This window comes from Myotis daubentonii, chromosome 16, assembly GCF_963259705.1.
Source record: "Myotis daubentonii chromosome 16, mMyoDau2.1, whole genome shotgun sequence".
NCBI lineage: Eukaryota > Metazoa > Chordata > Mammalia > Chiroptera > Vespertilionidae > Myotis > Myotis daubentonii.
This window is the reverse complement of record NC_081855.1, coordinates 37,899,545-37,914,330: the sequence shown is the minus strand read 5'-3', so window position 1 is coordinate 37,914,330 and position 14,786 is coordinate 37,899,545. Positions and strand designations below refer to the sequence as shown.

General features: G+C 45.4%; 1 protein-coding gene across 1 annotated transcript in view; it reads left to right on the top strand.

The window, feature by feature from the left end:
- Window positions 1–14,786, top strand: part of MARCHF10 (membrane associated ring-CH-type finger 10) — an 83,591-nt gene that overhangs the window by 44,407 nt on the left and 24,398 nt on the right. Inside the window, exons 5-6 of the mRNA XM_059669898.1 lie at window positions 5,044–5,196; window positions 10,614–12,018. Of these exons, the coding sequence (XP_059525881.1) occupies window positions 5,044–5,196; window positions 10,614–12,018 (1,558 nt within the window). The remainder of the gene's footprint in view (window positions 1–5,043; window positions 5,197–10,613; window positions 12,019–14,786) is intronic.

The window sequence follows — 14,786 nt, the reverse complement described above, 5'->3', positions numbered from 1 at the left end:
GTGAACCACCAATAAAATCCCATCACCTCTCAAGGCTCATTTGATTTCTTCACTCCTGTGTCTGGCACCTTCCAGAATGTTGCCACCAGAAAGCCGACGGGCTCTTGCGGCTGATCAGCCCCCGGGCTGTGTGCATGTGCGCATGCTGGGCGGCCCTGGGAGAGGCACCCGGGCCAGGGCCTTGGGAAAACACACGCTGGAACTGAAAATCCCTTCGCACCACACTGAGGAGGGACCAATTAAAGGGCTCAGTCGCTGTTTACATTCCCTTTTCTGCCTACTTATTAGGCACTGCATTTTCCCAAATCAAAAATCTCACCTCCTGGGTTCCAAAATAAAACATATTTATGGTCCATAATTAGGCTTTAATGAAGATCTCCTCTGGGTACGTGAGACAACACACATTTCCAGCCACTCAGATAGATTCGGCCTGTTATTTGTGACTGTACAGAAAGTGGCCTATTACACTAGGCAACACCAGCACTGGTAATGTGCTGTAATTCTTCCCACCAACTAAAGGAAGCAATAAGATGGTTTTAAAAGGCATCTTTTGGACAGAATCTTGGCACCTCCTAGGCACCGGGCATCTGAGTCAAGGTAGAAAGGGCGAGGGGTCAAGGTTCAGGAATTGTATTGTTTGGTTTCTCATTCTTTTCAACTTTGTCTACCAAGAACTTTATTAGGGCCCAGCCAGTGTGGCTCAGGTGACCCATGAACCAGGAGGTCACAGACCGATTCCAGTCAAGGGCACATGCCCGGGTTGCAGGCTCGATCCCCAGGAGGGGGCGTGCAGGAGGCAGCGGATCAGTAATTTCTCTCTCGTCATTGATGTTTCTATCCTCCTCCCCTTCCTCTCTCTGAAATCAATAAAAACATTTTTTAAAAGTGTTTTTAAAAAGAACTGTACTATGGCAAGTGATGTGAGGCACTGAGCAATTTTTAGGTGCAATGGGCCTGACTCCCAGTCATCAGGAACTTGTATAAATAGGAGATTTCTACCTTTGTTTCCTTTCCTGGTCCAAAGAAGAACTATTCAGTCAACAACTACATTGTCAAGAGAACTGAGGCCAGACACCTTTATCTCAACTGCTGCTGGGTTTCTTTGCTACTGGAGGCGTCACCTTGCTCAGATCCCCACACAAAGTATGGGTTTTACATTGTCCAAAGCACATCGCCGTCTTCCTAGTGTTCACTGACCAACTTCAGGAGGTCGAGTTGCCTGGTGACGGAGCTCCTGAACCCAATCCCCTCCCTTCTCTGTAAGGCCAAGGGCCTACCACCTGCAGAGGGAGCTGTATTTTATCTTCCTGTGTAAATGTTACTTGGTCTTCCTCAGGTGACTATATGTATCGTGCCACATTGAGCAAAATCCCTAGAAAGGCCCCAGAGGGCTGACTTTTGGTTCACTTTGGGGAGTAGGTGGGGTGGTAAGAACTGGAGTCCAGGTACATAAACACCTATGCAATCTGGGTCACCTCATTTACGACTGCAGTTGCATCCGGAGAAGGAATATTTCACAAGAGTTTGCTTTCCATAGAACCTAAACGGCTCCACAGGGAAGAAGTCAGCAGTGCAGCCAAATTAGATTATAATCTTTAAGGTCATGACCAAAATGTCTTCCTCATCTTTGTGAACCCTCAAATTATTGCATAGCAAAGACACACAGGTATTTGTTGAACAAATTATAATAATAATAAAAAAAGAGTTGCTATTTGCCTTTTGGATTTTGTAAAAGGATTGAGGGAGAGTCAGGAATGAAGGTTACTGAATAAGTTATTCTCAGCCTATGGAGCCTGCATGACAATAAGTTTCTGGTCCAATTCAGTTCTCTCCTGGGAGTGACTTCAGATTTCCAATTATTATCACTATTTATAGAAGCAGCAGCAGCTACCATTTTTAGAAGCTCATACGCACCAGACACCAAGTTGGACCATTTACATACATTATTGCTAACTCAACGAGATAGGCATATTCCCATTATACAGCTGCAGATACTGAGGCTGAAATCACGGACCTCAGGCAGGATCCTGCCTGAACTACCCGTGGTGATTTCTTCGCTGCCAGACCTGGTGAAACAGTCTCTGGACGTTCAGCTTTATTACTTTAGTTTGCTGAAAACTTGATTAGAGGAGACGTGGTAATGGAAATCATTTAAAAGAACGGAGGCTTTGAAGAAGGCACTTTTTTTGAATAAGAAAATAAAATGACCTATTACCTTAAGCCATCTTGGGTGTTTTGCACAAGAAAAAAAAAATGGTTCTACTTTTGGAAATCACCATAGTTTCAGTTGGATGCATCTTCTCCAGCCATGCAAATCATACCAGGCGAGTTTTATTTGTCCTGCAAGGTGGAAGGTTGGGTGGCAACACACCAGCCAGCTAAAGACAGGGGCTCCGTCCTTGATGACCTTACAGTCCAGCTGGAAGGAGAAGGCACACGCATCAGGCAATTTTAGAATATTTATATGCTAAGGGCCATAGAAGCCTGTAAGTTCTCGGCAAAGCAGAGTCTGAGCAGACTCGGTGGACGTAAAATTGGAAACAGACCTTGAAGGACCAGTGCTGGCTGGCAGGCCCTCTGAGAGAGAGGATCATTCCCTCTGAGAGTGTGAGGGGATGTGGATGGGGTGGAGCGGAGGAGTGCGGGGGGCGGGGGGGCGGGGGAGGCTGGGGAATTGCGATGTACTGCTGCCTGGGCTGAGAAGGTAATCTGAATATTCTGCTGGGATTCCTGCTGGAAATCAAAGTAGATGCTTGTGCCCAGGACCTTTGGGCCATGACCCAGATACGCACTGGAGTTGGCCTGAGCCACAAGCCTGCCCCTTCCCTGGTCCTCCCTCTGTTTCTTCCTCAGTAAATAAGAATCCCACTGCTTCCTCGAACCCTGTCCATCGGTGAGAGGTAGGAGCAGTTGTTGACTTCTGAGAGCTGGGGAGGGAGGCACCCTCGAAGAGAAGCCTCCGGACTGGAGGAAAGCAACTCGAGGTGCAGAGAAAGTGCCTCCCCCATTTTCTGTGCTGGGTCCCTTCCTGGAAAGCCCTTGATCCCTCTCTGTCACCCTCCTCCTCTCACTCTCCTCTTGGTCAGTGACATTGTGTCGGGTCACCACTCTCTACCCTCCAAAGAATATATTCTCATTTTCTGGAGAATTCTCTCCTTTCTGGTCATGCCCTCGGCCTCTCTGAGCTCTGCCAACTTGCTCTAAGCTTCCCTCTGTAGCTTCCCTGTGGAACATAGTCCTCTCTGTGTTGGGGCGCAGAACCCACTGCCTTCCCCTCCTGGGGCCCGTCAGGAGGAGTAGGTAGTCTCCAACCATTGTGTTAAACTAGGCTTCGTGGGCTGCCAAGAACTTCATTCCTTTCCTGACTCTGAATGAAAAGTATTCACGCAACCACAACTTACACTGGAACATAAATCCAGTTGTCCTCACGTGCCAAAAAAAGGCTGCTCTCTTGCACACGCTGGGGGACCCTTCCCAGCTTCACCCCTGTTGCCTACTGGCTACGGCTATTTATGAAATTTCTGAACTGTCCAAAAGGGGATGAGCCAGGAAAATTCTCTTGGAAGGAAATAGTCCAGATACTCATGATTTTAACTACTTGTGAACTCAAGAACTTGTAGATATGCATGGAAAATACCGAGACTCCCAAACTCACATGCACTAACGCTTAATAGTGATGAAGAAGGAACATGAGATTATTTATACCAATTAGGAACCAAGTTCAAGATGTGAATTTAAGCCGAAACCGGTTTGGCTCAGTGGATAGAGCGTCGGCCTGCGGACTGAAAGGTCCCAGGTTCAATTCCAGTCAAGGGCATGTACCTGGGTTGCGGGCACATCCCCAGTGGGGGATGTGCAGGAGGCAGCTGGTCGATGTTTCTCTCTCATCGATGTTTCTAACTCTCTATCTCTCTCCCTTCCTCTCTGTAAAAAATCAATAAAATATATTTAAAAAAAAAAAAGATGTGAATTTAAAAATGTATATTTGTGCCCAGTTGGCGTGGCTCAGCCGTTGAGCGTTGACCTATGAACCAGGAGGTCACAGTTCAATTCCTGGTCAGGGCACATGCCTCGGTTGCGAGCTCGATCTCCAGTGTGGGACATGCAGGAGGCAGCCAATCAATGATTCTCATCATTGATGTTTCTAGTTCTTGTTCCCTCTCCCTCTCCCTTTCTCTCTAAAATCAATAAAATAAATATGTATATTTTTAAGTATATTCATTGGGCAATTCAGTCCATGTAAATACTCCAGCTATTGTCTTCCTGTGAGTGTATCATCCCAGCACAGTGGTGGGGACCACAAAGGCAAGAAAAAGGGTATATGGTCCCCAGATGCTCGGGGTCCTTCTGGAAGGCCAGGTTAGCTGCCAATAAACAGTCTGGGGGTATGGACATGCAGGTACCAAAAGGCTGGGATTCAGACTTGGATGGCACAGAAGGAGCAGGGCCTTTCTTTGTCCCGACTGTGCAAGGCTCTTGACGGTGTTAGCAACAGGCCCATCCCAACATCACTGAACTGGAAGCTAGAGACTTCTTATCAAAAGAAAAGACATTACAGGTGTCACCAGTACGCACTCATGGTGAAAACAGCCAGGGAAGTAGGTATTATTATTTCCATGGAACAGGTGGGGAAACTAGGGCTTCGAGAAGTGATTGGCCCAAGCCCATGTGGCTACAAGGCTGTGTGACCAGGCTTCTCCTCTGATCTCCTGGCTCCGTTCTCTTAACTGCCTTCCCTGTTGCAGGACCTGTGAGCATTCTTTCTTTTCTTCATGAGGATTTTTTTTCCCTTTCATTTTTAGACAGAGTGGAAGGAAGGAGGAGAGACAGTGAGAGACACATCGATTGGTTGCCTCCCACACGGGGATTGAGCCTGCCACCGAGGTACATGCCCTTGATCGGAATGGAACCCGAGACCCTTCGGTCCGCGGGCCAATGCTCTATCCAGGGAGCCAAACCGGCTAGGGCCCTATGAGCATTCTTTATACAGAACATATTTCCCTGTAAAATATTCATTATGGAAAATTCATTTGCACCTTTCAGCAGCCCCGCCACCACAGATTTTGTCACGGAAGAGGAGGCCAAACCTGGGGAGAATGACGGTCAGCCCAGACATGCATAGCCCAAGAGGGGCTGGCGACAGGAGCAGACAGAAATCACAGCTGCCGGGGAAGGCGCCGGCTCTCTGGGGAGCAGGTAAGGACCCGTGGCTCACGCGTCTTCGTCCTCAGAGAGAAGTGACTTGTACTGTTATCTGATGAATTCTGTCGGGTTTTTAGACATTTGTACTTTTATGTAAAGGAGAGTTACCTTACAATGAAACACAAGGTTTTAAAAACAAACCATTGACCCTAGTTGCCTTCTCCAAGGGAGGTCAGTGGGGGGAAGCAGGGCGGGGGAGTTTATTATTTTTCTCTGCCATCCCTCCACAAGCGTGACTGTGCATGTTTTGAGTGGATGCCCGCATTAGGCTTCCAGAGGGGGCATTTGAGTTGTTGGGTGTTGGGTTCAGGGGAGAGACGAGGCGGGAGGGTGGAGGAATGTCACTTGCCCTCAGTTCCCCCCGCCCCCAGGAGTGTCTGTGGGTGGCAGACTGCTCACCTCCCACAGAGATCTTTTCCCCTCTGAACCAAGGTGTCAAGATCTTACTGTACGAAATAACATCAAAATGAATGTATGCTTCATTGCAAAATGCTGGCTTGGTAGACACCACCTCTTTCAGTCCTGCCTGCGCATTCGTGCTAAGGCCCAAGCCATGCTGCTCTGCTAACCACGTCACCCTCTCTGGTGGTGGCAGAAGGACAGGACCTGAGGACTCAAGGAAAGCCCCACCTGACAGCCAGCCCTGCCGTGGCCCTGCCCTTCCCCGTGGGGAAACCACTGGGCATCTCACTTCCTCAACACCCACTGAATACTGTGGCCTTTACTTTAAAATATGACACAGACTGTGGAAGACATGTGTAAATATAGAACATGATAGTGTTTGGACGGCCTGAGATTAGAGCATATGCGAGCCGGTAGCAACCAGACACCCACAGGACCCAGGGAACTGATGCTCTGGCAGGGCAGAGCTCGCTACTAATGCCAGCACTTCCTCCTCTTGGAGGTGGAGCCCTAGATGGTCAGTCACTCTGGGCTACTGTTCCCTTTAAAATAAGGATAATGAAATCTATCTCATTACATTGCTACAACTCAAGGAAACCATGTACTGACCAGCACGTGACTATAGTGGGCAGTGAACTATCGTTGGTTTCTCTCCAGCCACCTCCCCAATAGCCCTTGATGAACTCCCGAATATTATTTAAAAAGTGAAGCTCCCCATGCGTGAAACATTCCTAGACCCATGAGGTTCATACAATCCTCCACCTGCACCCAAAAGACAACTTCCATTATCCTGAGAGATTCATTGAGAATTTGTCCCAATTTTGTCTTATACCCAGGGCTCCTTATCTTCCCCCAATTATTTCCTCAGTAATCTCTCTTTAGTTCTTTTTTCCATATTCTAAAGTGAGTTGCATAAATTGGAGTAGGAGCCAGATGTTTGAATTGTATCCGAGAGGTAGTATATAGAAAGCTCTTACAAATCAATAAAACACACACACACACACACACACACACACACCAACAATATGAATACCTAATAGAAAAACAGTGAAGAGGCATAGCAGATAATTTCACAGAAGAAATAGGTAGCTGATAAACATTTAGGGGTAAAAAGTTCAACCTCCCTAAGTGATAAATATAAGTTCACATGAGAAAAATTTGGCCTACCAAATTAAGGTTTTTAAAATAATACTCAATACTTGATAATGACACTAATAACTAACTTCCTGGGCACTATTGTGTCAGATGCTGTGCCAAGCCTTGTAACACGGCTGTGAGAGATGCTTTCATATCCCGCCTGTAGGGTAACTTGGTACAAATTGGAATTTAGCAATGTGTCAAAAGGTAGAAATTTGTACCTTTTGATCTTGCAATTCCATTCCCTATTAATCTATTCTAAGAATCTACGACAGATAGTCAAAGATGCATGGGCAAGGACATTTATCATGGTGTAATATATGGTAGCAAAAACCTCGAAACAATCTATATACCCAAAGATAGGAGAAGAGTTAAACAAATTTAAATTGTAATACATTTATATAATGTACCCTTATATCAGAATTAAGATCCTGTTCTTAAAATTGATGGCAGGAGATAATGCTCACAATAACAGTTGTAGGGAAGGAAAGAAGGACATAAAGTTGCACATAGCCAAATATCCCGATTTTATTTTTTTAAAACAATATTTCTAGGTAAGAGAGTCCTAGATGCCTCCATGAATAGGTGGGTATGGCAGGGGAAATACATAGCAAGGGCTGTGGGCGGGGCCAGGGGTCAGCCAGCACATACATGCTCCACCTATTGGGGTTCAAATGCTAAGCCAACACACAATTGCAAGATGAAAACAGCCCAGGGATCTTTTTTGGTGCCTTGCTGGGAATCAAACCGATGACCTTTTGGTGTATGGGACAATGCTCAACCAACTGAGTCACACCGGCCAGGGCCAGCCCGGGGATCTTGCGTTTGTGATCTATCCCCGAACTCCAGGCAGTAGCAATGCCATGTGAGTTTTAGAATTTGGGTGGCTTTTATTTCTCCTTCCTCTTCTGTATGTTCCACATTTTCTACCGTGAATCTCGACTACTTTTATAACCAGAGGGAAACGGTTAAAATTACATGGCTGTCAGAATGTAGGAAGCTATTGGCCAAGCACATGAAGAAGTCTAGACCGAAGTCAGTCTTAGGGCAGATGGATGCCGTTTCTGGTTTCTTCTCATTGCACCTAGAACATTCAGTGGCGTTTGGTTGAACTCCTGGACATGGCAGGCACTCCATCCACTGCTGGAGCCCATGCAGGGCCTCAGAGAGGCCCAGCAGCGTCTGTGGGGCTGCTCTATGAATAGCATATCCCTGGCGTTCCACACCGGTGTTGATCCCCAGGCCTTGAACTATGAAATCTGCTCCCTACTTGATAGACGCAAGAAATAGGGTTAAAATAGCATCAATATGAGATGCACAGTCTGCCACCTTTAGGGGACACACACACACACACACACACACACACACACACACACGGGAGGCGCTGATGGAAGTTCTAGAGGAAGGCAGTTGTGTGACGAGGAAGGGTGGAGATGCGTTTCCTGGGGTGTTTCGCATCCACAAGAGCTGCAGCAGCACTTAGCCTGTGACTCCTCCTGCCCCAGAGGCCACTGTCGCCAGGTGACAGCTGGTGGCTTCCAGGAAATAAGCTTATGGCTCCTGTTGACTTTCCAGTTTCTGTTTTGCAGAAGCTGCCCCAGCTGATTCTTTTGCCCGTTAGGTGTCTCCCAAAGCCTGGACCAAATTGGCTCTGGGCACAGGGGGCAGCGCCTGCCCTACAGCAGGTTCTGAGTGTTCAGGGGCGGCCAAAAGATTCCGGTTCCGGCACTCAGCCCAGTCTGGGTGGGCACACCAGCTGCCCACCCACAGGTACAGCCAGATGCTCAGGGCATTCTGGCTTTGCTGATATGTCTATTAGCGGGGCTTATGAAACCCATGAGGGGCCTGGTAGGAGAGCGTAAATGATTTCTAGAAGAGCCGATGAGTAAAGATTCGCACTGTGTAGCTGAGTGTCCCCTGCAGCTCACAATAAAGGAGGCTTACGGAACATTAGGACGTTAGAGGCTCGAGCTGGTGCTCCCCTGGGAGGCTTCAATTAAAGCAAGTCAGTATTGACTTGCCCTTGGCTGAGCCAGACATGCTCAGAGGATTTGCATTTCCCCTGCCTGAGCTGTTATCACGCGCCCTTCGTGAACCCGTCCATTGCATGGGGCCCCGTCCACTCTACGCGATGCACTGTGAACCAACCGCTTTAGAAATCGAATGGTAAGGACAGCAGGGCCTTGTCAGATGCTGCAGGCTAGCAGCCAGGGAGCTGAGCGGGAAGGCCAAAGTCAGGAGGGGAAGGTAAGTGGGATCACAGAAGTATTTTCAGTGTCCTATGCACATCAAGATGCTAAAAAAATAAAATAAAAAAATAAGAGAACCCTCAACAACACACACAGACAACAATGAGTTGCATGGATGCTCATTTTCACAAGGAAATTGGAAGTCCAGCCAGTTGTTTTTTTTAAAAAAAATACTTTTTTTCTTTCATAGAGGAAGGGAAAGGGAGAGAAACATCAATGATGAGAGAGAATCACTGATTGGCTGCCTCCTGCACCCCCCCCCACACACACTGGGGATCGAGCCCACAATCCGGGCATATGCCCTTACAGGGAATGGAACCGTGACCTCTTGGTTCATAGGTCAACACTCAAACCACAGAGCCACGCTGGCCCGGCCAGCCAGTTTCGTAAGCATAATGCAAACCATGTATCTTAAGACAAACAGCGTATCAGGCAGACTTGAGTTCAAATTTTCGCTCCATCACCAACTAGAAGTATGATCTTGGGCAAGTTACGTGACCTCCCTAAGCCTTGGTACGCTCAGTTATAATGTGGTATGACTGTAGTACCTGTTTCATAGGATTGTGAACCTAAATATGTACATGTGACACAGTTAACATGGTGCCTGGCCTGTTCAGTGTACTAGTAAGCTCTCAATAAGTAGGCTTAGTCATTATTTTTATAAGGCAAGTTTTAACCAATGATTCCATCAGTAGTAATTCCTCTCTCCTCTCTCTGTGTCTCCTCATACTTCAGGTCCAGGGCATTGGGGGGTAAAATTGTATTTATAGCCAGAGGTTACAAATTGACGAGGGCAGGGGTGGGCAAACTTTTTGACTCGAGGGCCACAATGGGTTCTTAAACTGGACCGGAGGGCCGGAACAAAAGCATGGATGGAGTGTTTGTGTGAACTAATATAAATTCAAAGTAAACATCATTACATAAAAGGGTACAGTCTTTTATTTTTTTAGTTTTATTCATTTCAAACGGGCCGGCCGCCAGCCCGCGGGCCGTAGTCTGCCCACGGCTGGACTAGGGGCTAGTGAAAAAGAGGAGGTAATGAGAGCATTATTGATTTTTACTTGCACTAAGTAGTAAACGTAATCACAGATCATATATTTAATTGGGCACCAGCTTCTAGAGCCTTCCTCCCAATCTGCCAAGGCAGACTGTACTTTTCTTAAGATTTTGTAGAGCTGTGTGTGAAGCAGGAGTGTCATAAATGGGTGTTGTATGAATTCAGATCACAAAGCGCTGGTGGTTTTTGTAGAAGTCATTCCTGGAGTGTTGGTTTTCCTTTCCAACAAATACTGGAATAAAAACCACCATTTGAGAGATTTACCCATCACCAGCCCTGACTGGCTTGGGGTTGGACAGTCTACCCGAAGCTTCTGCAGACAGGATGTTTACCCTCCAGGTCAGCCCTGTTCCCCAGAACCAGCCTGAGTTCCACAAACATACAAACGAGACGTGCAATGAAGCCAGCTCTGGTGCAGAAGTCTCATACCCTCCCGCCATGTTGACCACATGTCTTTTCTCCTCTAAGCTTGTTTGTTGCCTCAGGGACTCTCACCCTTGGTAGCAGAGGTCTTTCATCCGTGAGCACCGATAGTAAAATGATAAATTTGTCTTTTCTCAATGCAGACGCAGTTCAACGAGAAGGCCCAGTGTGGGCAAGTGACAGTAAGCTGAAGAGGCCAATCCTAGAGAGAAGAAACTTGGTCCCATCCTCCCAGCCATTGGCGATGAGCAAGAATGCCTCTGAAAGAGCCAGAAAAGGGGACCCACGTGCCCTTTCCCAGAATGAGCCACATCCAGCCCTATCCCACGCCTTCCCAGGAATGAACAGTCCTCGAGTACTGAGTGAGACCTTGGGGCCACCACTCTTCGCCACCACCATGGGAGGGTCGAGAAGGGTGCCATTTAGGTTCAGAGATGAAGATTTTTATTCCATGTTGTCATTAAGTCATGGAGATGAAGATGATGACACTGAAGAGGAAATCCACGCAGAGGAAGAACTTTTGTTGCTCGGTATGCACTCACCCCGTTCTCCTTCCAATCATAAGAGAAGTCAATTTCTTGGAACTCAGGCCAAAAATAAAAACTGTAAAGAAAATCCTGAAAATTGCAGGGCTAATTCTGTAAGGAATGGGTCCAGTCATGGCTCACTAGGAATCAGCAATGTAATGGAGCCAGTGAGAGAGCAGCCTTCTGTTGGGCAAAGGATGTTCCAAGACCCCAGGCTGCCTAATGGGGAGTCTACTAAAGAGGAAGACAGTGGTGACAGTGAAAATGAGAAAAAGACCTTTCGTTCACAGGACACCAAATTCAAACCTAATCTAGATGATGATCTCAATGCTGAAAATGTGTTTAGTGACCCCGCTTCTCTAGAAGGCAGGCCTGGGACCCATGATTATGAAAGAGAATGGCAAACCCATTTAAATAGTTCTAGTACTTCTCTTGATTATTTTGTTCCTGGAAGACCAACAGCTCCAAGATCATCAATAAATTCATCTTATAACACTCCTGGATCATTAATGCATTCTGCCCCAAGAGAAGACATTCCAGGAGACTTATCAATGACATCGACTTTAGTTCACAGTTCAGACTCAGAGGGAAACTCAAGGTTTAATGTTCGTCAACCACTGTCTCCAATTAGAAACAGGAATCCATCCGCCAGAGCCGAAGACCACAGTTACTTTCCAGTAAACAGTGCACGTGAATTTGGTGTCAGGGGAGCGGAAGCTAATCCTTTAACAAGTCAGTCTCAGAGGGCTCCAGTGCATACAGAAGATCTCTTACTAAATTCTCAAAGCAGCATGCCGCTGGCGGAGCCTTCCGGCTCCTTTCCATCAAGAATGAACTTACAAGGCCACTTGCTTGTGCCTGGGTCCCTGCAAGAAAATATGCCATTTACTTTCTTTGCAGTGTCTGATTTCTCAAACCAAAGTGGTAATGGGGACAGAAGGGCAGTCTTTGGTTTCATAGATGAAAAAGAAGCCACTAAAAAAAAGGCAGACCCAGAGAAACTCAAGAAATTGCAAGAAAGGTGAGGAATTTTCATGATTATATGTAAATACATATATTTTTTATTCCATTTTGCTGAAATAATCAGTGCTTTTATTAGAGGGTCATGGAAATTTAAATAATACGTAGGCCCTTCCTTGACATTTTAATGACTACGTATACTGAGAAAGTTATCTATTCTGTTGCTCTTAAAATATATGCAGCTATAAAAGAAAGTATGGTGTTCCAGTTCAATTTCTTCAGTATTCCCTATGTGTTTTTATACCCCTCTCGAATACTGCAATTTTAAGAAAGATAAGTTTGCTAGATATAAGGATTTCTGACTGTTCCATAGGACTAGCATTTCTTACTGCAATTAGGAAACAAAATTTTTTATGAAAGGATTGCTATCTCCCCAACATCAGCACTTAAAATTCACCAGCTCTCCCTCATGGGACTTCGCACAAATCCAACCAACAGTTTTAGAATTTGAATCTCCCAAAGTAAAAGGCAGGTCCCCAATGGTTACCATAGTTACTGCAGTTCTCTGAAGGGCTGCTCTGGGGTAACCACTGCTTCCATTTTATTTATTTATTTATTATTTGTATGGGTTTTTTTTAATTTACTATTTCAGAGAGGAAGGAAGAGAGAGAGAAACATCAATGAGAGAGAATCATTGACCGCTACCTCTTGCATTCCCCCTACTGGGGATGGAGCCCGAGATCTGGGCATATGCCCTGACCAGGAATCAAAACCTGACCAGGCACCATTGCCTCCATTTTAGGCTCTCTCTCTCTCTCTCTCTCTCTCTCTCTCTCTCTCTCTCTCTCTCTCTCTGTCCCTCTCTTTGTTAATCCTCACCTGAGGATATTTTTCCCATTGATTTTAGAGAGAGAAAGGGACAGAGAGAGACACAGAGAGAGAAACATCAATGTGAAAGACACACATCGATTGGTTGCCTTCTACACATGCCCAACCAAGGCCAGGTATTGAGCCTGCAACCAAGGTACATGCTCTTAACCAGAATCGAACCTGGGACCCTTCAGTCTGTAGGCTGACGCTCTATCTATTGAGTCAAACCAGCTAGGGCTAGGAGCTCTTTCTCATGCGTGAGAGAGAAGATTTTTTTAAAAAAATTTTTTTATTAATTTCAGAGAGGAAGGGAGAGGGAGAAAGGGATAGAAACATCAATGATGAGAGAGAGATTGCTGATCCGCTGCCTCCTGCACGCCCCCCACTAGGGATCAAGCCCACAACCCGGGCATGTGCCCTGACTGGGAATCTAATCAAGACCTCCAAACTCATAGGTCCATGCTCAATCACTTAGCCACACCAGCCGGGCAGGAAGTAGATCTTTTTTTTTTTTAATTACTCTTTTATTTCTTAAGAGTTCATATTGGATATTTCACGACTATCAAGTTTGATAATTTGAAAGCCGTCATTAAGCAGCATGTCAGGATGCTGCCTTTTCATTTATGTTAGGTGTTACTGTGCCCTGATCTTGGCTCCCAGATCTGGAAATCAATTCTTAGAATTCTGGCCCTCTATGTGTAGCTAATTTGGGCCACTAATTATCCTATTGATATTCATTTGTAAGTGGGAAATTCCATGGTAATGAGTTAGACATACAAAAAAGGAGAAAGAAATAGAACATAGAATGCATACATACTCCTAGATGTCTTTTATCCAACTGCAGGAATGAAGCAAGTTTCTAGTTAGTAGCACCTTTTTCTTTTCTTAAACAAGGTACCAGGAGTCTGCCCCATGGTTAAGGACCAAACGCCCCACACCCATCCATCCTCCGCTACCCAGAAATACAGCTTCAGACCCCCTTGGCAGGAGTCTCAACCTCCACCATCCAAAGTGATGCCTTTGAACTAAAAATAATTTTCTTTAAAAATACTTCTACCGTACTTCTAGGCACGGTAGTGCATGAAACAGTTATTATTTGTGTACTTTATCAGACACTCTCTTTTTTCTGTATATAATAAATCTTATACCTTTCTCACTTCAAAAATATTCATTTTAAGAATTATTAGAAATATGAACTTAAAAGAAAAATTACCTATAACTATAATTCAGCGATAAGCACTGTCAAAACTGTTTAAAGTCTTTTATCTTTGCATATAAATGCAATTTTGAGTAAACATTGGTTCTTATTTCATAACTAGTGGCCCAATGCATGGATTCATGCACATTGAAAGAAAATTAATTAGCAGAAATATTTTAATATCACTATTCACCCTTTCTCTATAATAGAAGTGTCAACCAAATTCACAATCGACAATGACAGATCAAAACACACACGTGCAATTGACACTAACGAGAGCTTTATATGTATCATGCATGCACGAGTTAATGTTTATTTTTAAATTGCCAGTGTGTGTCATATGTACCAACTGGTCAGTCGGTTAGATGGTCGGATGGACAGACGGTCGGTCACTTAGCCTTTTATATATATAGATATACCTTACTTTAATGTTTCAAGCCCATTTCTCAATGCACTTTATGATCATTAAAATGTTTCTCGTGCTGAAACCAGTTTGGCTCAGTGGATAGAGCGTCGGCCTGCGGACTGAAAGGTCCCAGGCTCGATTCCGGTCAAGGGCATGTAGCTGGGTTGCGGGCAATTCCCCAGTGGGGGATGTGCAGGAGGCAGCTGATCAATGTTTCTCTCTCATCGATGTTTCTAACTATCTCTCTCCCTTCCTCTCTGTAAAAAATCAATAAAATATATTTTTTAAAAAAATTAATAAGATGTTTCCCTTGGTTAGTTACTTTAATACATACAAATAAGTATATAACATATGT